Genomic DNA, 25,477 nt, shown 5'->3' on the forward strand with positions numbered 1-25,477 from the left:
ATCGTGAATAAAAGTTGGAATAAAGATAGCTCCAGTTTATTTCCCACGTTATAGTTTTACCAAGTTTTTATTATCCCGAACTATTTAACGCGTCACGCGTAGTTAGAGTGCTATAGTGTATAGCAGAAATAAATAGAGGAAGAATTCACATAGTGTCCTCGATATACAGTGTTCCCCGTCAAAACCATCTGCGATCCACGTGGCGATCGCGATAAGATTTCCGCGCATTTATACGGAAAATCACCCCAGCCAGAAAGGCTTTGGAGAAACCCCGCCCCGTAAGCATTCGCACCCATCAGATGCCATGGTAGACATTTGGTCTGAGCAATCCAATTACATACAATCGCAATTACCTCTCCTCTCCTCCCTTGAGGTTTATCTAAAGGTGGCAGTTTTACCCCGACATGGTGACGATCTCACCCGCACTCCCACCTATTTTACCTAAAAACATATGTTTTTGTATTCCATTAAAATTAGAATTCTACAAAGAAATGGTCAACAGATACTGTAGAATGTTTCATGAATAGTTGAAGAGAGGTTCTATACCAGCGATACTCAACATCCGGCCCGCGGGCAAGCCATCAAATGTACTACTACTTTGTACTAGAGTTTCATTCTTGAATTTTTAAAATGTTTGTTTCTCGGTAGTTATAATATCGTAGTACATTTATTTTTGTTTTGCGGCCCGCGACACCATGCCTAGCATGTGTTTGTGGCCCCTCTGAAAAAAAGGTTGAACACCACTGCACAATGGTCCAGGAGATGCATTTAAGTGGAAATTAGCGTTCAGAGCTCGACAGTTATTCTCTAGACAAAAACCGTCTTCGACAAAGTTGTTACACAAAATAGAGCGCTCATTTTTATGTTATCAAAAATAGGGTGACCATAATTGTCGATGAAATAAAAATTCTAACTTTCTTATCTTTATAGATAGAGTTAAACATAGTTCGACAATATTGTAGCCCCAGTTATTTAAAACATCTTTGTAGAACAAAGTTTTTTCTATCTCTTGAAATAACCGATATAGCGCCTTTCTTCTAAGTTGCGTTAGGGTCACCATGAAAAACACTGTTTTTTTTGCTGTGAAGACAATTTTGATGTAGAATCTGAAATATAAAAGTTAGAGTAAAAAACCGGGTTTTTCATGGTTTCCCCTAATGCAACTTGGTTAAAAAACAACTTTGTGGTAGATACGGTTTTTGTCTAGAGAATAACTGTCGAGCTCTAAATGCTAATTTCCACTTAAATGCAACCATTGTGCACTGTTCTATACGATATAAAGTCGAAGAAGCATGGGAGGTCATGGGCATATGCAAAAGCATTGTAAAGTTTTTCTAGAAAAATTAATTCCATACAAGAAGCAAAAGGTTTTATCATTCAAACCATGCGTGAATTCATCATAGAACATTGCAATATATGAAAATAGTATGAAAGAAAACAGAATTATATCAAAAACAAAACTAAAAACTATTTCTAAGCATCGTTTTATTTTTCCAAGCAGTTCTGATTTTTTCGAGAACCGCGATGCAATGGATATCAAATTATTTATTCGATTATCATGAAAAGTAGAATAATGATACAGGTATATCAAAATAAATATATTCAAGAGCATCATGTGCGGTCTCACTAGATTAAGAAATCATGTTGAGGCAACTCATGATAATAATATAATCATAATAATCATAAGATGAATTCCGACAGAAACGCGAAGAGTCAGTTATCCCTTTTTATTGATTCCGCATACGTGCATCTTTCAAAAGACTACCGGTTGCTGAATTTTGGTTTGCGGCACGTCTAAAAACAAACCAAAAAAACCTGTTCGGAGTTATTTCAACCTTCAACTGAGTACAAACGGACAATATTAGTCCATCATCTCAAACATTCGAACATCCATAGGTGACACAAAGTGGCGTTTAGGCATCAACTAAGGCCAACAGCCTCTGATTGGCGAGCGAGTGAAAAAAACCAACAACCCGACAAAAGAGATGATAATCTGTGTAGAGATCGAACGAATATGCATCTGGCCTTTTTATGACGCGCGAGTAGAAGCTGTAGGCATCGCCAAGGTCATTGTCATCGAATTCGTCTAGTTTTTGTTGGCGATATGCAGATTATCATTTCCTCGTTCGCAAAGATGTGTGAAAATCATCGCCCTGTGTTTATACGAAATATTAGCATCTGCCACCATCATCAGTTTTCGTGATAATCGAGTCCTCTAATATAGATTTGTGAATCTACAAGTGAATCTATAACACAAAACGCTTTGTTGACGGAGATTATATCGTGGATACAGCTTCCTTCGAAATAGCGTTCAATGGCTTTTCTTGAGTTTGCACATAAGTGAGATTGAAAACATTATTTCAAACTGCCGTAGTCAACATCCTCTATGATTTAGTGCAAATGTTAAAGGTTGCAATGCAATAAATGATGGGAAGAATTTTATCACAGAAAAAAATGTTTTTTTTTATTACAGGTCGGACTCGATTATATATAGTCGACCATTTTTTTTCAACATTCTGTGTGCTTTTTTGTGATTCGATTATGTATTGTATTCGAAAATTAACGTTGAAAGTGAAATTGCGATTATATATAATCGAGTCCGACCTGTATTTTAGTTCAGAATTAATCAAGTAGCTACTCTTCTGTCCATGTGTGCCGATCATAAATATAAAAAGCGATATGCATCTTTTGAACCAGCGATATATTTTATTGTTCATAATCGTCATAATTCTCGATAATGTCTATATATTTTACAATGATTTCTTGCCTAAAACACAATAAAGCTTAGATATTGAGCTACCAGAGGTTGATATAGTAAAATTATCAGTTCATAGCATCAAATCAGGGTCGCCGCATACACAGAGTATTCTGTATTTTATAGATTTTTCACCAAATTTGAGATACATAATTTGTATATACAGAATTACAGATTTTCAGCAAAGATACAGAATGTACAGATTTAAAAAAAAAACAACTTTTTCTTCATACTCCAGAAGAAACCCAAGAATGTGATTATTTTTTTTTACTTTTTTTACTTCTAGACATTTACTGCTTCCACACACGCTTTTATATTTGTTCAACGATCACCAGTCCGCTGCAGAAAAGAAATGGGATTGGGAGAGAAGAGCATGATGCGTAGGCGTTTGAGCGTGACCATCCTCATCTCATATCGCAATGACAACTAAATGGATTTCGGAGCGGGTGCCAGTTTATATTAAGATTTATGTGATTTCAATAGCATGTTTTCAAAGCAATTTTCAAGCTATTTCAACAATTTTCCAAGTCGACAAGTAGCGTGCATATAATTATTGGACATTTTGATTATCATGCCATTTCCTTGATCCGAAGCAGAATCATTTACGTTTAAAAAAGGAATAGATTCTTCCTCTGAATTAAGAGACGAATGAACTCTCAGAGTTTAAAGTCTCTCTAATTCAATACCTACCTTCCTTCCTTCCTCTGAATTACTCAGCATAATACGCCCTTCCAAACAATTGGAAACAACGATTGATTGCGGCATTCGTAGAGAAATGATTTTATAACGCTGCTTTCATCAATGTGATTTCATTGATATGATGAAATATCCACTACACCACATCAAACATTTCGTATTCTTCAATATCAAATCCATGTTCAATGGCACCCATCTGTATCAATTTATCATCGACACTTCGATTTTCGCTAAATGATCCGTTCAGTCCGGCTGCAGAAAAGAAACGGAATTGGGAGAGAAGAGCATAATGCTAGGCGTGTGAGCGTGACCATCTTCATCTCACATTGAAATAACAACTACAAGGATTTTCCTTACTCTAGCCCTGAGAAGGGCCCTTGTGGAAAGAAAACTACATCATTACTCCCCCTTCACCTGTCTTTAAAAAAAAACAATCCATTCCCGCCCAACGCTCGCCGGCAACGATGTTACTCCGATAACCACCAAATGAGATGTGCAAAATGAATTTTCGAGCGGGCATCGGTGGATATACAGATTTGTGTGAGCGGCGATTTTTTTTACGGAGCACCTATTCATCGCCTGAAAAACCTGGGTGTACTTCTCTTATTACGAATTCTGAAAATTTTTCATATGTGTTTCATGCAAACATGATTTGATAATGATGTAAAATATCTCCGAATTTGAAAAAAATAGACACGATTGTATATGAAAATTTGTTCCGGTAGATCAATTGGTTTATATTATTCATTCATACATAATTAAAAATAAAGTTGAATGACTGAAATGCAGGCATGTAATGGTAATGGTAATGGTATTGTATTATAGAGACTTTAAACTTTTTCAGTTCATTCGTCTCTAGCCTTGAGAAAGGCCCTTTGAAAACACTACTCTATTTTACTCCAGCGCTACCACCTCCGCCCTCTTGCCTTGAGAAAGGCACTCGATCCCTCGCCGTCCAGCCCGTCCAGCAACGATGTTGTCCAGTCGGTGTCCACACAAAGAATGACAGGCATGTTTGTTTAAAATTAAATTTATATTAATTCATAACATTAATTTATTAACAGTACTCAACATTAACCAGTGGTAAATTATGATGCATAAACAATGAATGTTCAGCAGTTGATGGTGACAACCGATTACGCTTTGCATCGTACACCATTCCAGCTTCAGAGAACACAGTTTTTCGCTATAAACACTACTGCAACGAGCTAAAAAATAAACACTAGCAAACCTTGCCAATTGGGGGTACTGCTTAGAGTTTAATAATCACCAAATGTGAGGTTCCTGTATGCGATCGATTCGAAATGTTTTCACATAAAGATAGATTTAATTAGCAATGGGATTTTCTTTCTCTGAACGCGATGTAGGCTATTATTTCATTTACCACATCGTTAAAAAAGGCGTCGTTAGTTTCGCGTGTAAGGTTTAATTCAGTTTCCTCTCTTTTGCATCATTTGATATGTGATAAATGATTTCAAAAAATACAAAATAGTCTGACTTGAATCTTGGGTCCAAAAAGGTTGCAATTAGGTCAGTGGTTTTCAACCTTTTTTGATCCTTTCCTCCCTTCACGAAAACTAATCCCAGTGCTAATCTGAGCAATTTCCACCGAAACCAGGATTCTTGAGAACGTTGTCGAAAGGCACAGCTCATGTCATCTTCGATATCCATTTGGTTACTGTGTTTTTTTCTATCAACAGCATTGTAGGAAATTCAGATTCACATAAATACTACACAAAAGACAACAACACTCAGGATAAAAATAGGTTATTTGTAGATCGATGACTTTGTTCCGAAATTGATCCGAATCTTTCGTCACTGCTAGTCGGAAGGGATTCAAACCATGTCCAAATCATGTTCTTTCATATAGAGAGAATATGTTTCAAGTTTAACTTGTTGTAAAAAGTCTTGACAAATGCTGTACAATTTCCTTTTTTATGGTCTTCTATACTGTTTCATCGTCTGTTCCATCATCATTCACTGACGAAAGTCTTTCAAACACTGTGAAGTTATTCAATTGAACATTACGTTTCAGATTTGGAAATGTTTGCCGATGATCGCAAATTTTAGTGTATCCATTGAAGTTTTTGTGGCAATTTTTGGCATCTTCATAGCGAAGTAAATGTGCAATATTCCCTTGCACAATTCCCCCCTTTTAATGGCCAAATTTCTCACTAAGGGTGGGGGGCAGTGGTAGATTCCCCATCGGTTGAAAATCACTGAATTAGGTAATATAGATCATCTCATAAGTAGTTTTTTTTTCCAAAATATATATTTTTATCAAGGCTCATATGGCGTTAGCCTGACGGGGCCGGAGTTCAATATTTTGACAGTTTTTCTTATTATCTATGTTAGTAATATGTAACCGATTACTCGCGGTCGGCTCGAGGTTAGTATTACAAGTGTTCTCATAATTGGTATGTTGCAGTCTTCGATGCTCTGTACGTGTGCCCGACATGGGATACCTCCTATTGGTTTTCAACCTTTTTTGATCCTTTCCTCCCTTCACGAAAAGTAATCCCAGTGCTAATCTGAGCAAGTTCCACCGAAACCAGGATTCTTGAGAACGTTGTCGAAAGGCACAGCTCATGTCATCTTCGATAGCTGACCATTAATCAGCAACGCCCCCCTAGTCTGTACCCCATATCTAGCGTGGTGCGTCTTTCTCGACTCGAGGAATCCAGGATAGAATGGTCACTAGCCGGCGCAATCATCAGTTCGTGTAGAGTTGTCATCAGCGGTACAACCTTTGGCTCTTGTTGAATGATCAGTGGACTGCACAACCTTTGGCCCGTGTATCTGTAAAGAGTGTGTGTATGTATTGCCGCGACTAAGTAAAAGTTTATCGTTTGGATAGGAGGGATATGAAACGGGGACACAACGAAGGAAACATCATTAAACGTTGACATCGGCGTTTCTGAGGAACAGGTATAGATGAAGCAGAAGATCAGGATCACAGCTACCTAAGATATCCCGGACGGGGATATCCGATTGTCTGCCTTGTGCTCTCAGTGCGAGAGCGAGCAGCATGGAAGCGGATACACGACCAGACAACATGCTCGATGTCGTGGTAGCCATCGCCACAATCACAAAGATTGTTTGCTTCAAGCCCAATGCGATAGAGATGCACGTTTAGGTTGTAGTGATTGGACAGGGGCCGAGATATCACGCGAATGAAATCACGACCTACATTCAATCCCTCAAACCAAGCACTCGTCGAAACCTTAGGGATAATCGTGTGTAACCAACGACCGAACTCATCTTCACTCCACATGCGCTGCCAACTAACGAGTGTGTCCTGACGAGGAATGTGAAAAAATTCATTATAGGCAATTTGCCTTTCAAAAAGTGTGCCTTCTGAAGCGCCCACCTTAGCTAGCGAGTCCGCTTTCTCATTCCCCGGAATCGAGCAATGAGAGGGAACCCATGCTGAGGTAATCTTGAATAATTTTTCGACCAAAACACTCAATAGATGTCTTATTCTTGTTAGGAAATAAGATGAGCGTTTATCAACTTTCATTGAGCGGATTGCCTCTATTGAGCTGAGACTGTCTGAAAAAATAAAATAATGGTCGATGGGCAGTGTTTCAATGATCCCTAGAGCATAGTATATCGCACCCAGTTCAGCGACATACACGGAACAAGGATCTTTGAGTTTGAAAGAGGCACTGGAATTTTCATTGAAGATGCCGAAGCCAGTGGACCCGTTTATGAATGAACCGTCAGTAAAGAACATTTTATCAGATCTAACTTTCCCATATTCTGCCGAAAATATCGGCGGAATAGAATCGGAGCGTAGGTGATCTGGGATTCCATGGATTTTTTGTCGCATGGACAGATCAAAAGTGACAGAGGAATTGCAGAAGTATGGGAAGCAAACTTGGTTGGAGATGCCTGGTGAAGGGTGCACGTCGTGGGTAAGGTATTCATGGTATAAAGACATAAAACTTGACTGAGGAGTCAGTTGGAGTAGATTTTCGAAGTTATCAATCACCAATGGATTCATGATCTTGCAACGGATGAGAAATCTGTAGAATAATTCTGTGAACCGAAGAGTAAGCGGGGGTACTCCTGCCAAAACTTCGAGACTCATCGTATGTGTCGAATGCAAACACCCCATGGCTATACGCAAGCAACGATATTGTATTCTCTCCAGCTTGAGAATATGAATCCTGGCAGCTGATCGGAAGCAAAAACTGCCATATTCTAACACTGATAATATCGTTGTTTTGTACAACTGAATGAGGTCTCCTGGATGGGCACCCCACCATGTTCCGGTAATTGTTTGGAGAAAATTGATTCTTTGCTGGCATTTCTGTTTCAAATACGCAATGTGTCTCCCCCAGGTACACTTAGAATCAAAATATACACCCAGGTATTTGAAAAACATAGAGTGTTGGATCGTTTTGCCGGATAGGTGAAGCTGGAATTGGGCGGGTTCGTGCTTCCTAGAAAAAAACGACAATTTCAGTTTTCTCCGTAGAGAATTCGATACCCAGCTTGAGGGCCCACGTGAACAGATTGTTCAGGGTATCTTGCAACGACTTTTGCAGAACGACGGGATTAGTACCCGTGATGGAAATAACTCCATCGTCTGCAAGTTGTCTCAGCGTGCAGTCTCTAGTTAGACAATCATCTATATCATTGACGTAAAAACTGTACAAGAGGGGGCTTAGGCAGGAGCCTTGTGGTAGGCCCATAAAACTGTAACGAGAAGATTTCGAGCTGCCATGAGAGAAAATCATGTGCTTTTCTGACAGTAAATTGTACAGGAAATTATTGAGAATTGGTGAAAGTCCACGATTATGAAGCTTCTCTGAGAGAATTTCCATGGAAACTGAATCAAATGCCCCTTTGATATCGAGAAAAACGGAAGCCATTTGTTCTTTGCGAGCAAATGCGATTTGGATTTCAGAAGATAGCAGCGCGAGACAATCATTTGTCCCTTTACCTCGGCGGAAGCCAAACTGCGTATTTGACAGCAAATTGTTCGTTTCGACCCACTTGTCCAAACGAAGTAGAATCATTTTCTCTAACAATTTACGAATACAGGATAACATTGCAATCGGCCTATATGAGTTGTGATCGCAAGCTGGCTTGTTGGGTTTCCGTATGGCTATCACTCTCACTTGTCTCCAGTCATGCGGGACAATATTCAGCTCCAGAAACTTGTTGAACAAGTTCAGCAAACGCTGTTTTGCCAAGTCGGGAAGATTCTTCAACAAGTTGAATTTAATCTTGTCCGACCCCGGAGCTGAATTGTTACATGAGAGAAGAGCAATTGAGAATTCCACCATCGAAAAATTCTCATAATCGCTTTGAAGTGGAATGTCGCGTTCGACGTTTTGTGCAGGAACGGTGTCGGGGCAAACCTTCCTTGCAAAGTTAAAAATCCAACGGTCAGAGTATTCCTCACTTTCGTTTGTATGGTTCCAGCCACGCATTTTCCTAGCCGTATTCCAAAGAGTGCTCATAGCGGTCTCCCTTGACAAACCATTGACGAACTTCCGCCAATATCCACGCTTTTTTGCTTTAATCAAACCTTTTAGTTTGGCTTCTAGAGCTTGGTACTTTAGAAACCATTCCACTAATCCAGTTTTCCTGAATTTTTTGAAAGCGGATGATTTTTCAAGGTAGACCTTTGAACACTCCTTGTCCCACCAAAGTGATGGAGGACGACGTCGGAAAGTGGTAGCCGGTACACGTTTCTTTTGAGCTTGAAGTGCGCTTTCGTAAATCAAACTCGATATAAAGTTCTACTCTTCGAGTGGAGGAAGTTCATGCATTGAAACAATTGCTTCAGATATTATCAAATGTTCTCCAGTCAATATTCTTCGTGAGGTCATACGAAATATTGACTGACTCACGAAAGCTTGATTCATTAGCGATCGATAAAATTATTGGTAGGTGATCACTACCGTGGGGATCTTGGATTACCTTTCACATGCAATCCAGGGATAACGAAGAAGAGCATAGAGATATGTCTAGCATGCTTGCCCGTGCAGGAGGGTTGGCTATTCTGGTTGCTTCCTCAGTATTCAAAACTGTCAATTTGAAGTTGTCGCACAGATCATAAATCAAAGTGGCACGGTTGTCATCGTAGAGTGATCCCCATGCTGTTCCATGGGAGTTGAAATCACCTAAGATTAACCGCGGCTCCGGCATTGCCTCGATAGTATCAAAGAACTGATGGCGGCCTACCGTAGTTCTGGGAGGGATATATATCGAAGCAATGCAGAGGTCTTTGCCATTGATTTGTGTCTGGCAAGCAACAACTTCAATGCCTGTCATCGATGGGAGAGTGACTCTATAGAAGGAGTGACATTTTTTAATCCCCAATAGTACGCCACCAAACGAGTCATTTCGATCGAGGCGAATAATGTTGAAATCGTGGAAATTCAGCTCATTGGCTGAAGAAAGCCATGTTTCACAGAGAGAAAATACATCACAGTTAGAGCTGTGAACTAAAAATTTAAACTGATCTAGTTTAGGAATGATGCTTCTGCAATTCCACTGTATTACAGTGGTCAAATCCTTGACCTCTTGCCCTGAATCAGGCATCGAGGGAAATGAACGCTGCCAAAAAACCACATTTTTCTTTCAAAAATGTTCTCACAATCGGAAGCAAACATAATACTATGCTTTTAAGAGGGTCATTTATATTTAAAGCATTTAAAATGTTGTCCACCAGGTCAGAAAGTGCAAGCAAGCCAGATTGTGGCTGTTGCCTCGACCGCGAAAAAGGAGCAGACGTGTTGGGTGCTGCTCCGGGAAGTGCTGAGGACCCCTGGTGCGTAGAAGAACCGCTTAAACCAGGAAGTACTTGCTTCGGTCTATTCTCAGCACGTTCGATTCGAGTTTTCATTCCAACTTGGGAAGTTTCGGTTTTCTTTCTGGGGAGTGATGGAAAAGAAGTAATTTTTCTTTTCCTGATGGCACCCTGCGATGTACCGGAACTTCCTGCATTGGGAGCGTCAGCAACAGGCTCGTCGTTCTGCAGAATGGAGTAGGGATTGTCCTGAGTCGTTGGAACGGGACTCTTAAGCATTTCTGCATAAGTCCGCTTGGAACGTTCTTTTAAGGAACGCTTGATTTTTTCCCCTCGTTGTATGTACACCGGGCATTGAATAAGATCATGAGGAGTCCCGCCGCAATGAAGACACTTGCGCTCTTTTGGGCAAGGATTCTCATCATGGCTCTCTCCACAATCTGCGCAACGTTTTTTGTTGCAACAATAGGCGGCCGTGTGACCGAGTTGCATACATTTGTTGCATTTCATTACCCGGGGTACAAACAACCGAACAGGTAAACGAAGTGCACCTATTGCAACGTAGTTTGGAAGGGCGGAACCCTCAAATGTCACACGAAAAGAGTTTGTCCGATTGAGAACTCTTTTGTCATTTTTAAGTGACACAGATTTCAGTCGATCGCATGCAAGAATCTTCACACTTTTAAGTGAAGAGTTCTTGAAGCGACCGACACCATCGAGTATCTCTTTTCGAGTCAAACCCTTTTCGTTTATTACACCGTCTATTTCAACGTTGCAACAGGGTACGTATACGCGATACTCGATCGCAAAGAGATCACAGCGCGTTATTTCATTCGCTTGGGTTCTGCTGGAGACGACAACTCGTAATTTGTCTGGCCCCATCCGAGTAATCTCGGTAACTTCGGAAAATTTCTGTGTCAACTCTTTTGAGATGCGAATGACGTTAAGAGGTTTGGATTTTCGTCTAAAGTATACGATAAATGGGCCTTTGGCGTCATCAGGGTATTCTTTTAGACGAAAATCCTGCTTCTCGTCTTTTTCCTCATCTTCAGAGCTTTCTATTTCGTATACAGAATTTTCCTCCTCATCTTCTGTTTCATCCTCCTGCTCTTCAGGAGGAGGTTTATTATATGATATATTCTTTGGCGTGGGTGGGGGATCCTCCCCGCCCTCTGCCATATTAATAAAAACGAAGAAGTAGACAACTGTTCAATATGAACAGAATATAATAATTTGGAAAATATAAATTAGTAAAAGAAATTATATTTCTATATTAGTTATTGTTGAAAATTTTATTTATTTCAATTTTTGTTATTATGTGTAATTTGAAAATGAAAAAAGTTCCAATAAAAGTTCAACGGTGATGTAAGAAATGAACACCCCTAATGCCAACGCTTGCCGATATGATAAACACAATGATAAACAATGGTATAAATCGAGCACAGAAGCTATACAGAATGATGGAAGAGGTAAGAGGAAAATAAACTTCTACTTGCCCCGCTGCTGTGTAGTGTGTGTGATGATGTGACTTGCTGCCGGATTGTCTCGATAGCGCACCACTTTTTATGAGCTTTACTCGCTCGCAGCGCACCAGATGAAAAAATACACACTAGAAACGGATGTAAAAAAAACACCTGTATCGGATCAAATATAGGTTCGACCGATCTGCTTGCGAGTTGTCGAAGCAATTTGACTTAAAAATTTGAAAATTAAAAAAAAAATACCGCAGGACTTTTTTGACAGCCTAATATTATACAAATGATACACGTGTTGGGGAGTAGAACATTTTCTGTTGTTTTTCGGCTTATTTAATGTAATAAATCGGGATGCCATAACATGTGCTAAAAATTAACTTTGGATGTACTGTTATGTCGTCAAACTATCTTAGATAATCATCCCTTACGACAGCTCTGAGCTGTTTTCTAATCTTGAATGAAAATAATTGATTGTTGTTCTTTGCTCACTTAAATTCGTAGAACTTACTCTTGTTCGACCACTATTAAAGTTTTTTCAATATATCCACAAAATCTCAAGAAAATCTTTATCAGGAAAAAAATCTGTCCGAGATTCTTTGTAGCAAACTTGATGCTCATCCTTCATTATTTTTAAAAATGTAAAAATGTGTTTATTTCTCCCCAAAATGTAATCCTTTGTTTCATTTATAAGCACATGCAGTTTCTCTCAGATTTTTATATGCAAAAAAGGCATCCAGCCTCGAGGCTCGCGGGTATCCGATATCCGCCTAAACAATTAACCGTTTTGTCTCTAATAATAACCCATCTGTCTAATTCAATAAACTAAATATGGATACACTCATAACAATTTTTTTTTCTCAACATAACCCCGTAGTACCGAGTAAGTTTTGAAAAAATCGGATAGACAAACGCCGGTGGGAACATGAAGACGCCAATTTTTCATCCGGGACGCGGTTAATTATCACAGTATAGCGATTCAGATAAACATATTCAAATAACAATGTCCGAAATACAAATTCCAATGCGAAAAGTAGCTACCACAGCATCGAACTTAAGCGTGTCTAGTACACCAAAACTTCGAGGAAGTAGAATTGAATTCTTCCGTAGAACAACTCGTCACGCTCGTCAAGTTGATGGCCGGTGGTTCAGTGAAAGCAGAATGTGTGACCATCAAGGAAACCTTTATCAGCGAAATAGAACAATCACCAAACAGCACTGTCAAAGACGAACATATAACGACAACTTAATAAGGTCGGCAAGTTTTCTTGGTCTGTTAAATGGTGTGAAAAAATAAAAATCTATTACAATCATGTAGACCATATTTAAATGGCGTCTAATCATGCGACACCAATATTCTGCTTGATCATCTTCCCACACATTCGACAACATTTCTATTCAAACTGTAACTGTAAACTATTGGTATTGTAGATTTGTGATATTGTGTTTACCTTCAGCGAATTTCTGTTTTTAATTGTACCACAAATTGTTTTATCTTTGAAGAACTTGTTCTTGAAATTTACGCGATAATTCAAAAAACGATAATTGTACATTATCGTTAGGGAGTAATGTGAACCACCTGGTTTTCACAAATTTTTGTAACACTCAACTTTGAACAAATTGCCGTACAACATCCTTATATAACTGTTAATTAATAATTAATTTGCTTCATTAACGAAGTACACATTTTGCTACTTGCTCCAATTTCACTCTTAAAGCCAAGCTAATGCTTAGAAAATACATAAAACGTATCACGTATCACTGTATGTGTTTCCGTTTCCTATAGTAACATTGATTTACCTTCTTCCAAAAGGCGCAATCTATTCTGGTTTGAAGATCCGCTATTATACTACAGATGTGAGGAAGTTTAAAAACTTCCACCGAATTCTCTCACAACACTCAACTATTTGACCATCAACTTTACATTCAAAACGAAATCCTTTTCACGCGACTTAAATTTAAACAGTCATCCCCATACAATGTGGCTCCCCATTCACAATACTAGCATTCCAGCGCGTGAAATTAGCCTAATTGGATCACAATGAGCACGGAAAAGCACGGATTCGCACACCTCGAAAACTAACCAGCTACTCAAAACTTAAAACTCAACCGGATCGTTCCGAAGTCAAATGTCAACTGATATAACGAATGCGCGCAGCGGCCACTATCAACACTGCATCACCAATAGTAATCATTCGCGGCAGAAGGGAACAAATAGAGATCATCACAGATGCGTTCTGCGAACAACAACGCGACGAACGTGAGAAGATAGGAACACCTCTAGCATCACCGACTGCAGCATAGCCCCGACGGTCCATTGTATTTTGATTGATTTTGAAATGTCCGCTTTTGAGAAACGATCAGACGGCCTCTGTTTACGCGCTGATTCGTGTAGCGTCCGAAAAAAAATGCTTTACGCTACGCACAAGTCTCGTGTGCCTGTTTTGTTCTCAACATGTGACGATCGAGATGAAATGTTGCGCTGGTGAAATATTTCATGGAAATATACGACCCGAACAATATGACTTTTCTGGTTGACTTATGCAGCGGAACCAAATTGTGCAGTTCTACCATACAAGTTGACATTGCCTGTAATCAATTTAATCATTTGAATCAATGGCTATTGTCCTGGTTTGCACTTGAGATTCGTTCGTGAACTATTGTTGGTATTTACTTCAAAGCTAGCACCTTCTCTGAACAATTCAAACATGATCCAGAAGGGTAATTCTAGTGACGGAAGAAGACTACAAGGTACGACAATTTTTGACTGAGGGTTTACTAGGTTGTTCAAAAAGACGATCGATTAGAAAAATGCGATTTTGTAATTTTAAATACATTTTTAATTCAACATGATCACTTTTTCCAGTGATCTTCTGTCCGGTGGATTCCATCCCTGAAATAAGAATCCGAAAATACTTTCCCAAGGCTGCTATTATATTTCAGTTCAATGAAAGCCAGAATCCAGAATGTGAACTGGTGAGCGAGTGAACGAACAGGGTAAATGATGCAAATATTCAGGAGAAGGTGATCCTGACCCGACCCCCTAAAATGCAACGGTCATTGAGCACATAAAACATTTGTTTTTCGATGACTTGGGCATCGAAATGAATAGTAGTTATAACACTTTAAACTTTGTTTTCTACTGTTCAGTGTGGTTCAAGAGTATTGTTTCGACTTCCAGTTTTCTGATTTGGGGCTGTCCACATACCACGTGGCCAACTTTATGGATGGCAGGGGGTAAGGAAATGTCCACGCTTATCCAGAATCCAGAATCCAGAATGTGAACTGGTGAGCGAGTGAACGAACAGGGTAAATGATGCAAATATTCAGGAGAAGGTGATCCTGACCCGACCCCCTAAAATGCAACGGTCATTGAGCACATAAAACATTTGTTTTTCGATGACTTGGGCATCGAAATGAATAGTAGTTATAACACTTTAAACTTTGTTTTCTACTGTTCAGTGTGGTTCAAGAGTATTGTTTCGACTTCCAGTTTTCTGATTTGGGGCTGTCCACATACCACGTGGCCAACTTTATGGATGGCAGGGGGTAAGGAAATGTCCACGCTTATCCACAGAGAAAGGGGAGAGGGTATAGATCAAGTCCACGTACCAAGTAACTTTAAGAGGTGAAGAAGAAACTTAAAATTTTGTGTTTTTTATGGGTTTCTATCAATTTTCCAATAATCAACCAAATTGAAGCTCTCCAACCATTCTACAATAGCTTCCTTGACAACACACTGTTATCCTTTTTTTTTCTCTATTATAGTGACTTTCAATACATTTCGGCTGGTTCGTCACTTTAACTTCCATTTTTGGAAGAATATCGGGAGTGATAATTGAACTCGTGATCTCTGCGTGAGAGGTATGGATGTTACACTACCCCAGATCGCATCCACGTTATCCTTCTTGTTATCTTCCACTAATTTAAATGTTCCACAACAGAATTTCATGCAAAATTTCTTCACATGAAAGCATTTGAATCGTGCCAAGCAGCGTACTTTTTGATTCAAAGTTAATTTAAGGCAAAAAAACGGTCTCAAGGGAAAGTTGAATAATTATTTCGTAATTGAGATTTGACCATAAGGGTGGAAGATTTTTTCATCAAATATGATCCTCTATTTAGCCCTATTCTGTACTCCGACGGGTTTGCATTTCGTTCGAATTATAATTTCGCATTCCCTATTCCGAACGTTCCGCCCATTCAATGTTCGAAGAGAAGCAGATCGAACGAAATGCAATAACAACACGAACGGAATATAAAATGGAATGTTACCAAGTCGTCCGAAAAAAATTTAATCGACCGAAATACAGAATAGGGGCCATACAAATGATAGACAAATATTTGCATTACTCGAAAAATAATCATGCAAATGGAGCCAAATTTGGCATGTGGAGGTTTTAGGGTGCAATAAATGTTTTTACGGTGGTTAGACACTCCACCCCCCCTCCCTAAGGGAGAGCTGCCATACAAATGAAACACAAATTTCTGCATAACTCGAAAACTAATCAAGCAAATGGAGCAAAATTTGGTATGTAAAGCTTTAAGATGGAATAGGCAGACTTCTTAAATAAAGCTGTGATTGTAAACTAACTTTATAGTATTGAATATGTATTTTATGTAATCATTTCCTCGCCAGCAACTTGAAGGAGCTGGGTGCGCTTTTGTTCACTCCTCAAGCATTGTTATCGAAGTTTTTCCCCCCTCCCCTACGAGTTGTTTATTATATTTTGTGCTCCGTGGTGAAGTAGTGCTAAGGTGCCCAAAGCAGCCGGATCCGAGGAAGCAGCGCCTCTGCAGTGATCCTCAAATACCCTCGTCCTCGAATTCCTCTGCTATTGTATCCACTTCCCGTGTCAGGCTTCATCTGGACAATGCACCTGGCGCTGGTCCTTGGGTTTTTTTCCGGCCCGAACCTAATGGTAATGCCCTGAGGGCGGTTCAGATTATGACAGATCTGAAAAGATACACCTCTGTTCCCGAAATTTGCAAAGTAAGAGCGAACAAACTGCGAGTTGTCGTGTCCGAACGAAAGGAGGCAAATGAGATTGTTGCTGATGAGCACTTCATTCTCGAATATAGAGTATTTATTCCATCCCATAAAACTCCGCCTGCGAATGACGCATCTCTATAGTAGAATGTCCAAAAAAGAACATGAAACTATTGAGAACCAGAGCAGAGGTACCCAAGCCCCTGAGGAGAATGGTTGTTGTTGGCACAGCCGACAAGACTTCGGACAACCGTTTAGCAAACTCGTTTGGAGGTTATTTTGAGATGCTTTTAAGCTGTAATTTTTATTTGGTTTTAATATAATTCATGTTTAATTTATAAATAATTACGTTTTTAGTCCTGCTTGTGTTAGATAATCTGCTGTCCAACGAAAGGTGCTAATATTTGTATTTTAACTAGATTTGAACTGTGCTGCTTTTAATTATACGTCCAATGTGTTCCTTTGTGATTTGTTGTTTGTCTGAATTTTTTAGATATTTTAGTATTCGTATGTGTGAGTGAGTGAGTGTTCATGATCTGTCAATCTATTGTTTTTTCGTCTGCAATGTCTTCAGTCACGGGTTCCTGTAACGCTGGATAACCCACTGGTAATTTGTGCTCGGTGCTGTTCGGAACAGTTGTAATAGCTGGTTATTATGATAAGAATGAAATTGATAAACTCCTAATCACATCACTCACCACAGTGAATCCTGATTCTTACCTCCCCCCACTAATAACTATCCCTTACTTGACAAACGCTAGGGAACCACGCTATAGAGCGACCCTTCTGGTCTTCGGGCGGCGAATATCATACTAACATTCCTTCCCTCCTCCTGGTGTCTGTAAGGACGTGGCCGGCATCGTTATTGACTATTTAAAGTTCGAATTACCGAAACTTGTACAGTAAGAATGGTTTGCTACTCCCAAGCGTCATTCGGTGTGTTCTATGTGCAGTTTCGCTGGTTCAGGTCAATCACGGGGAGCAATTACGAAGTGTACAGTCTACGAAGGCTCAAACTCAAGCTCACGATGGTTGCGATAACTGAAACGGATCTGACGAGCGAACAAATAGAAATAGAAGGAGTAGGCAAGTTCAAGAAGCTCCACTCAATGGAAGTAAAAATCTTGAACTGTCACCAACTCGGGAAGTCACCCATGAACAGGAATAAACTAAATTTCGTTTCGAGTCACCTTTGTTGGTGCCGCCTTTTCTGGGTATGTTATGCTAAAAAAATTGAGACTACCGATGCGACTCTTCGTGCCAAAGACCATGACTTGCCAAAAAATCAGGTGGTCATACAGCAGCCTTTTGCGCCAAAAAGGAGCGCTGTGCCACTTGCGGAAAACAGCATGTGGGCGAATCTAGCAGTGCGACTGAGCAGAAGTGTCCATATTGCGGGGAACTCCACACGTGCTCTCAGCTTGTGAAATTTACAAGAGTCGCTGGGATAAACAGAAGCGCTCTTTGAAGGAACGATCGACATTTTAAAAGGCGCTTCTCCACTGGCTCAACAACAACAACAACCAATATCCAACCACAATATCTTCTCCACGTTGCCAATTGACGAAATGTAAGTGGACACAGCTAACGAGCTAACGAGCAGCTAACCGTTCATTTTCCAAGGGAATCCCGGCGCAAAAATGTGTCCACTCCCAAAGTCCAACGAAAAGTCTCATCGGTGCTACCCCTGTTAGCTTGCCTAAAATATCTAGTACAACGGACAAGCAAAATCAGGCCCCTTCTGGCTTCCGTGGGAACAGTAACCCCTTCGAACGACCCAGCACTCGAGGGGACATCAAAAACCTCAACTGTCCGTTTTTCCGTCAAGTTCAACTTCTTAATCGGGATTTATAAAGTTATGTGACATTTTAGATCAAATCATCACTTGTTTTAATTTTCCGACTCCATCAGATCCAATGTCATCGCAAAGTTTCCAATGATAAAGACACTTTTGCAGTAATTGATGCAAACATGGCCCCCTCTTGCAATGTTTATCTATCTCGATGGCGAATTTAAATAGAGAAGTCGGCAGTTTCTGTTTTCAATCAGCTGCCAAAACACACCTCATTAACACTAGATTGCCCAAGCAAGCCATTTTGACTGCTTTTCAATTTCAATTAGGAAAGCTGTTATGTATATAATGGCACAGTTTCTTAGAATGTTGTGACTTTTTACACAACATAACATCATTTCCAGAGATATAGATATGTTATACCTATATAGTCCAAAAGCAGTCATTTCGACTGCTTGAGAAATTTTAAATAATAAAACTACTTTTATTACTGAATTCAGTAAATTTCGTAGATGATCAGTTTCGGCATTGTATTGGAAGGCAGTTTTCATTTTTTTTTCGATTACCGTCACATAATAACATACAAGTACATGGTAAATTTTCCCTTTGGCTGTATACTTGATAAGTTGCAGTTTCTCAAAAATTTAAAGTAGTAATTGTTATTCGAATTTCTATGCAGTAATACTTGTTCTAACAAGTTGTTTATTTTATTTCTTTTGAGGCCTAAATGCAGGAAATAAATGTTGAATAAAAATGAGCTATTGGAAAAGTAAACGAGTGCTTCGATGTTCTGTAGAATCGATGCAATAAATTCTGAACTGTCATGTGGAGATGAGGCAGATTGTATTCAAAGTGGACCATCTGACACTGAAGATAACGATGAGGAGTCGATCATCAATGATGAAAATGAAAATGTCATCAATACATCCGGGAAAAGGTGTAGGTTGCTAAGCAGTGCAGACTCTTATGAAGAAACAGAAAACACGTTCCAGGAGACCGGAACAATTGTCGATGGTACTGTGTGGTCAAAATTTAACGAAACTGGTGTTCCTGGAAGGTTACCATCTACTTGTATTTTCAAGGGTGTGAAACAGGTAACGCAAAATCGAGTATTATCGCAGATGGTCTTATCTCGTTGATAATAGATAACAATATTATGAAACATATAGAAAAAAAACGCACAAATGTAGACTGCTGAATTTTGAGGAATGATTGAACAACAAATTTATCTGAAATATGTGCATTTATTGGGATTTTATGGGATTTTTAGATTTGAGAATATTGAGAATAGTCAAGCTTGATATCAACCAGGGCAAAATATGCGCTGAATAACTCGAGCACCAATCAAGCAAATGGAATCAAACTTGGCATATAGAGGTTTTATGGATCGATAAACGTTTCTATGGTGGTTCGACACTCTTCCTCTCTCTATAATGGGAGGCTGCCATACAAATAAATCACAAATTTATGCATAACTCGAGAACTTATAAAGCAAATGAAGCCAAATTTGGGATGTGAGGGTTTTTGGGTACGAAAAATGTTTCTATGATGGTATTACACAATTGAAAATTTTCGGAAAACTCTAAAGGAAAATTCGAAAAATTCAATTTGTATGTGTTCTACATTTATATATTGACAAGCGTTGTTAGTCAATTTGATGTTTGCAGTAACGAAATTGATCTTCATTCGAAAGTGGAAATGGATTTTAATGTGATAAAACGCACTCCTATATCATCTTCTATCTATATAAATAAAAATAGATTGCCGAATGTTTTGGTAAGAGCAAAACTCGAGAAAGGTATTGTCCGATTTAGTGTTGTTTTCATTCTATCATATTTTCTGTATCAAACATTTATTCCACGTAACGAAGAAACATGTTATTTACAAGTGGATGAAAAATCTTGCACGAGAACTGTATCCGAAAATAATCTGTCGAGTTTTGGTACTGAATTTTTATAGTAAAAAATAACTTTAAAGGATAGATTAGAAGATCAATCAATGAACTGCGATTGGACCCATGAACGCGCGCTTAATAAAAAAAACGTTGATGTGATAACAAAAAATAATTTTTGGGCGGGACGAAGTTTGCCGGGTCAGCTAGTTAATAATAAATAAATGGAAAAATAAACTTACATGAGTCTTCGAGTCTCCGTCTTGTTTGTTGCAGCGGTAAATTTCCCACGATGTTATCCTTTGATGACCCCGGGAGTTTCACAATCACTGGTACAATATGCGGAGCGCAAACAGCTTGTTAGTTTTCAATTATTTTATATTTTATTCACTTAATGCTTAAATTTTGCATATAGTGTTAATATATATTTTTTTTAGAAAAATAAGGGAAATAATTACAAACTAAAAAAGCTTAACACAAAAATTACACAATGTTTAATCATTGATTCTCTCTTATGCCTTACTGCGATCTAATTTTTTTCTCTGCCTACCTAACTAAATTTTATATGTTCAGTAATCAATCAATCGTTAGTTTTTTAAGTTGTAACTTAAAAATTGAGAACTATCTTAATAAACTTGACAATAATATAATTACATGCAGTTTTCTTTATAGAGAACGCAAAATCGATATTACCACTTTTTCTTTTTCTTTTTTTTTATTTTATTTTACTTTTTGTTGATGCAATATGCGTTTTAGTGTTATATTGTACAGCGCGCGTTAATCTCAGCATTTGGACTATAACGGTGTTATACATTTGCTACAGTGTTTTCTGCGGATTGTTTTCCTCTCTTCCTCTGCACTGTTGTTAAACCATACTGACGTTTAAAACTAATGTTTATAACTTTCTGGCTTTGAATTAATATCCAAGAAATAATGCAGATTTTCTTTTCCTTTGATCGATGTTGGTGGAAATGTCCCGGTATTCAAATCAAATCATGGAACTGAGAAGCAAATATAACAGAGAAAAAAATGCAACATTAACTGAGCCTTACAGCCTAGTGTATTGTTATTGGATGTTTTCTATTTCCCCGGGTTGATTGGCATATACATACTATTTTTGTGTTTCTCTAGCTTTCCGATTAAGCTCATACATTTATTCTTTCCTTAGTCGTGAATAAGCTTCTTTTTTTCCATCAATGCGACAGACATCTTATCGCACTTTTACGATTTCCTTCTTCCAACAAACATATTAAAACATTCTTGAATATTACATGTGTGAAGATTTGTTTTCTTTTCTGGTTTATTACACACAGTCAACAACGCGTAAAAGATTAAATAAGTTCTACCCTCATTTTCTTCTTCTCGCAGTAACTGTATTTGGGATAATTGTGATTGTATGTGTAATGTTGGGTTTTTTTGTTGTTGTTCGTGTTATGTTCCTAGCCGGGATATTTTCAGGATTAAGCGCTTTTAATTCTGTACCTGTCACTTTCGACTGAATAAGATATTAACGCTTCTATGATTTTACGGAATAAATTTAGCGTGTTATGCAGTTGTCGATAACCATCTCTTTCTGTTTTTTTTTTCTCTCCTGTATATTTAATAATTAATTCTCGTTGTATATCTATAGCTGTTTTTTTGTCGATTTTGAAGTATTTTTGAATACTATTTTCTTCTCATCCTTTTATAATCTTCATCATAGTTTAGTGTTGTTATCCATACCTTTCTGTGTTTTATAATTAGTATTTATAATAAATTACAAGTTTTGCATGAGATAGATTCCATACTGAATGTATTCTGTTTTATTCTATCATTCTCGTCCAGTAATACACAATGGGGAAAACAGCGTATCTTAGTCTTCATCGCTCAGCGCTTCGTATTGTGCCGAGAGAAGTGGTTTCGGTTCGACAGCTACCGACGATGAAGACATCCGATCGTCGTTCATCCCACTGCCACTATTTGATGGTGGAACTCCGATACCAACACCACTACCACTTAGTGTTGGAACGACTAATGCCGCTTTCGCGGAGCCTCCGGGCGCGCCAAGACTGCCCACCGGACCTCCGGATACGGTCAATGCACTGTATGGATAGTATGTGGGCGGCGCAAACGTCGTCACTGGCTGCGGAGCGGATTGATTTCCAAGGTAGGGTGACGAATGAAGAGAATTATGTACTACTCCTTGATTTTGAGAATGCGGGGGTAGTTGGGATGACGATGGAGGACGATGTTGGTTTCCACCGGACGCTGGGCGACAAGTCTCATCGTCGATTATCATGTCTCCCGGAGTCGAACTACGGTCGTGATCTTTGTTGTGATGAGATGGCGGTGGTCCGTGATGAGCTGGCGAAGGATTTCGAGGCGATTGTTGGTCTCTTCCATCGTCACCACGTTTGTCATCTTCCGTTCGCATTGCTTCGACAATTCGATTCTTAACATAGCAATCCAGGGCAAAATCACGAGGTCCCCGACTCAGTGGGGCACCGGGATGGAAAAATTGCGTATCGGGTGAGATTGATTCGTGAAATTTATTTCGTGGACCTGGTGATTGAGCCATTCGAATGATATGACGATCGTCGGGAGTAGGTCGACCTGGGCCTTTGTTTTGTGGTTGCTGCGAAGGATGCACGTACTGATGTCCAGGGGGACCCTGTTGAGATTGTTGCACCTGCATCTGCATTTGCTGTTGTTGTTGTTGTTGTTGTTGCTGTTGTGAAGAAGAAGTTGGCGGCTGAACGTGGGGTGACTGATCTTCTTTGCTCGCTGGTGGCATTCGACGATACTTCCATGCATCTGACGAGGCCATTATAGCAGAATCCAGCGACATCGGTATCATCGAGGGACGCATCTGCAGGAATGGGTTAGGACTTGGCGAGTAGTCTTTAGCGATGATAGTTTCTGCTAATTCGCCTAGTGTAATATTCTTCGTTCGAATCGGTTCCGAGTCAACATCGATGTTTATCACATTGGGTGAATGAGATTTCCCATTGTTTTCACTTATTGGCGATGGGCGATGGTCACGTGATGGAAACTGGAAAAAGAACAAGACCACACGTTTTATATATTCTAAGTAAAGCTTTTAGAATCCGAAATCACTGTTCATTTTATAGTAGCGCTCATAGAAGGCGTATCTGAAATATTTTGACAGCTATTGTTTGGAAAATCTGTATCTTCCGACGATGAAAATTTTACATTGATCCGTTTTGTTTTGGAAGAGTTGTGCAGGATGGAAGCCGAAAGAAAAAAATTGATTTACCTACATCAATCGGCCGTGGTCATGTACTAAAATCACGAAATCGCGGAAAGTGGCTAATTCGACCGTGTATGATGTGCTAAATGTTTCTGTGTACGTACAACTGTTGTTCGGATGGATCAGTAGAACGTCGAAGTGGAACTTATGAATGGAAGCTGAATTTGAAGGTATTGAAAACAATCGAGGCGAACCCGGGACTCTCGACATCGACATCGCAAAAAACTCTAACCATCCGGAGACTTCGTATACCAGAAGATTATCGTAATTTCCGTGCCAAACAGGACACTTCAAACAAAGGACCACTAAACCAACGATAGTCCTACGTCAACCTTGCGATTATACCACAGATATAACCCACTTCCTTTTTTTAGTTTTTCTTTCTGAAAAGCACAATGAATTATCTGCATTTTGATATAAAAACATTTTTACCCTTTAACCAATCCCGAGATACAACTGATTTTGTGATTCCGGATTCTAAATGGTTCAAGTCTTATCCACGAAGAATGCAATACTTACGTAAGGAGGACGGTGCATGTCACGGTTGGGCGGCAACGGTGGCTCCGATGCTGTTTGATTAATTTGATGAGTGATAATCGCATCAATCAGGTTCGCAGCGGTCAACGAGCCGTCCGAAGATGGGCGCATTCCCAGCGTTTCCATTGGTCTGCAAACAAAATAAATGTACCCAATTTTAGAAACGAAACACTGATGGCACATCTTGGCACTCAGCTTACCTCTCCATCAGTTCGTAATGTTTCCGACGACGCTCGTCTTCCTCCTGGTGAGCCAATCGATCCCGATCACGCTCCCTTTGCTGTCTATCACGCTGCTCGCGTTGTTCCCGTTCCCGTTCTCGATCGCGCTCGTGTCTCTCCGCTATTATCGATCGATCACGCTCCGCCTGGAGACTACGTTCTCGTTCGAGCCGTTCGCGATAGCTGATTTCACGGTCTCGATCCAGTTGCTGCTGTTCCCGGTAGGCCACCACCGACGGATGCTGGAGAGATGGATGAAGTTGGGGTTGTTGACGCCGTTGCAGATCAAGCTGTGGGAGAGGTGATTTATATTTAAAATGAGGATTACAATCAGTGATAGTAATGTGAGCGAACCTGTTGTTGTCTTTGAAGTTGTTGTTGCTGTTGATGCTGTTGGTGCTGCTGCTGGAGTTGCTGATGTTGCTGATGCTGCTGGTGCTGCTGATGTTGTTGATGTTGTTGATGCTGTTGATGTTGCTGATGCTGCTGGTGCTGTTGGTGCTGCTGCTGCTGATGCTGTTGATGTTGAGCCGCAGCTGCAGCTGCATGCTGCTGATGAACGGCAGCAGCAGCAGCCGCTGCATGTTGTTGCTGAGCAACAGCTGCTGCTTGTTGTTGTTGTTGTACCGCAGCAGCTGCCGCTACGGCCGCTTGATGCTGCTGTTGTTGTTGCTGATGATGGATCATCATTGTAGCTTGGTGATATCGTATATCATGATGCGTTGGTGGTGGCGGTGCCTGTTGTTGTTCAGCAATCGATTGTCGCTTATCGTCCTTGTGTGGCACAGTCATCGGCTGTTGTTGTACAGCTAAATCCACCAACGAAGTGAATGCATCGTGTCCTACATTGTGCAAAAAATGTTCAAAATAGTTGAATGTATAAAACAGAAGGGAATTGATTCCACAAACCTTGCATGTAATGATGTGGTGGGGGAACTAGATGCAGACGATTAGGCGCTGGACTTGGTGGCTTCGACCCTGCTCCTCCACCGGCTCCTCCGGTTCCTCCGACGGTATTATGTCTCTGAATAACACCCTGACGCTGTGGTGGTGGAGGTGTTCGATGTGGACTAGGAGTACTGAAAACGGGAGAAACCCTAAATG

The 25,477-nt window shown here is 39.7% G+C and overlaps 2 protein-coding genes across 5 annotated transcripts in view; both read right to left on the reverse strand.

Annotated features, from left to right (window-relative positions):
- LOC129764920 (group 3 secretory phospholipase A2) overlaps positions 1 to 13,847 on the reverse strand; it is a 54,836-nt gene extending 40,989 nt beyond the window's left edge. Inside the window, exon 1 of the mRNA XM_055764570.1 lies at positions 13,493 to 13,847. The gene's annotated coding sequence lies outside the window, so the exon portion shown is untranslated. The remainder of the gene's footprint in view (positions 1 to 13,492) is intronic.
- Positions 13,848 to 20,800: 6,953 nt separating this feature from the next.
- Positions 20,801 to 25,477, reverse strand: part of LOC129764910 (nuclear receptor corepressor 1) — a 167,435-nt gene continuing 162,758 nt past the window's right edge. For 3 of the 4 annotated variants that reach the window (XM_055764545.1, XM_055764546.1, XM_055764547.1), the window contains exons 12-16: positions 25,283 to 25,470; positions 24,728 to 25,215; positions 24,353 to 24,663; positions 24,135 to 24,282; positions 20,801 to 23,396 (exon numbers count right to left, since the gene is read on the reverse strand). In XM_055764545.1, the coding sequence (XP_055620520.1) occupies positions 22,218 to 23,396; positions 24,135 to 24,282; positions 24,353 to 24,663; positions 24,728 to 25,215; positions 25,283 to 25,470 (2,314 nt within the window). In that variant the 3' untranslated portion in view covers positions 20,801 to 22,217. The remainder of the gene's footprint in view (positions 23,397 to 24,134; positions 24,283 to 24,352; positions 24,664 to 24,727; positions 25,216 to 25,282; positions 25,471 to 25,477) is intronic. The other variant, XM_055764548.1, reaches the window with a different exon arrangement.

Source organism: Toxorhynchites rutilus, chromosome 2, assembly GCF_029784135.1.
Source record: "Toxorhynchites rutilus septentrionalis strain SRP chromosome 2, ASM2978413v1, whole genome shotgun sequence".
NCBI lineage: Eukaryota > Metazoa > Arthropoda > Insecta > Diptera > Culicidae > Toxorhynchites > Toxorhynchites rutilus.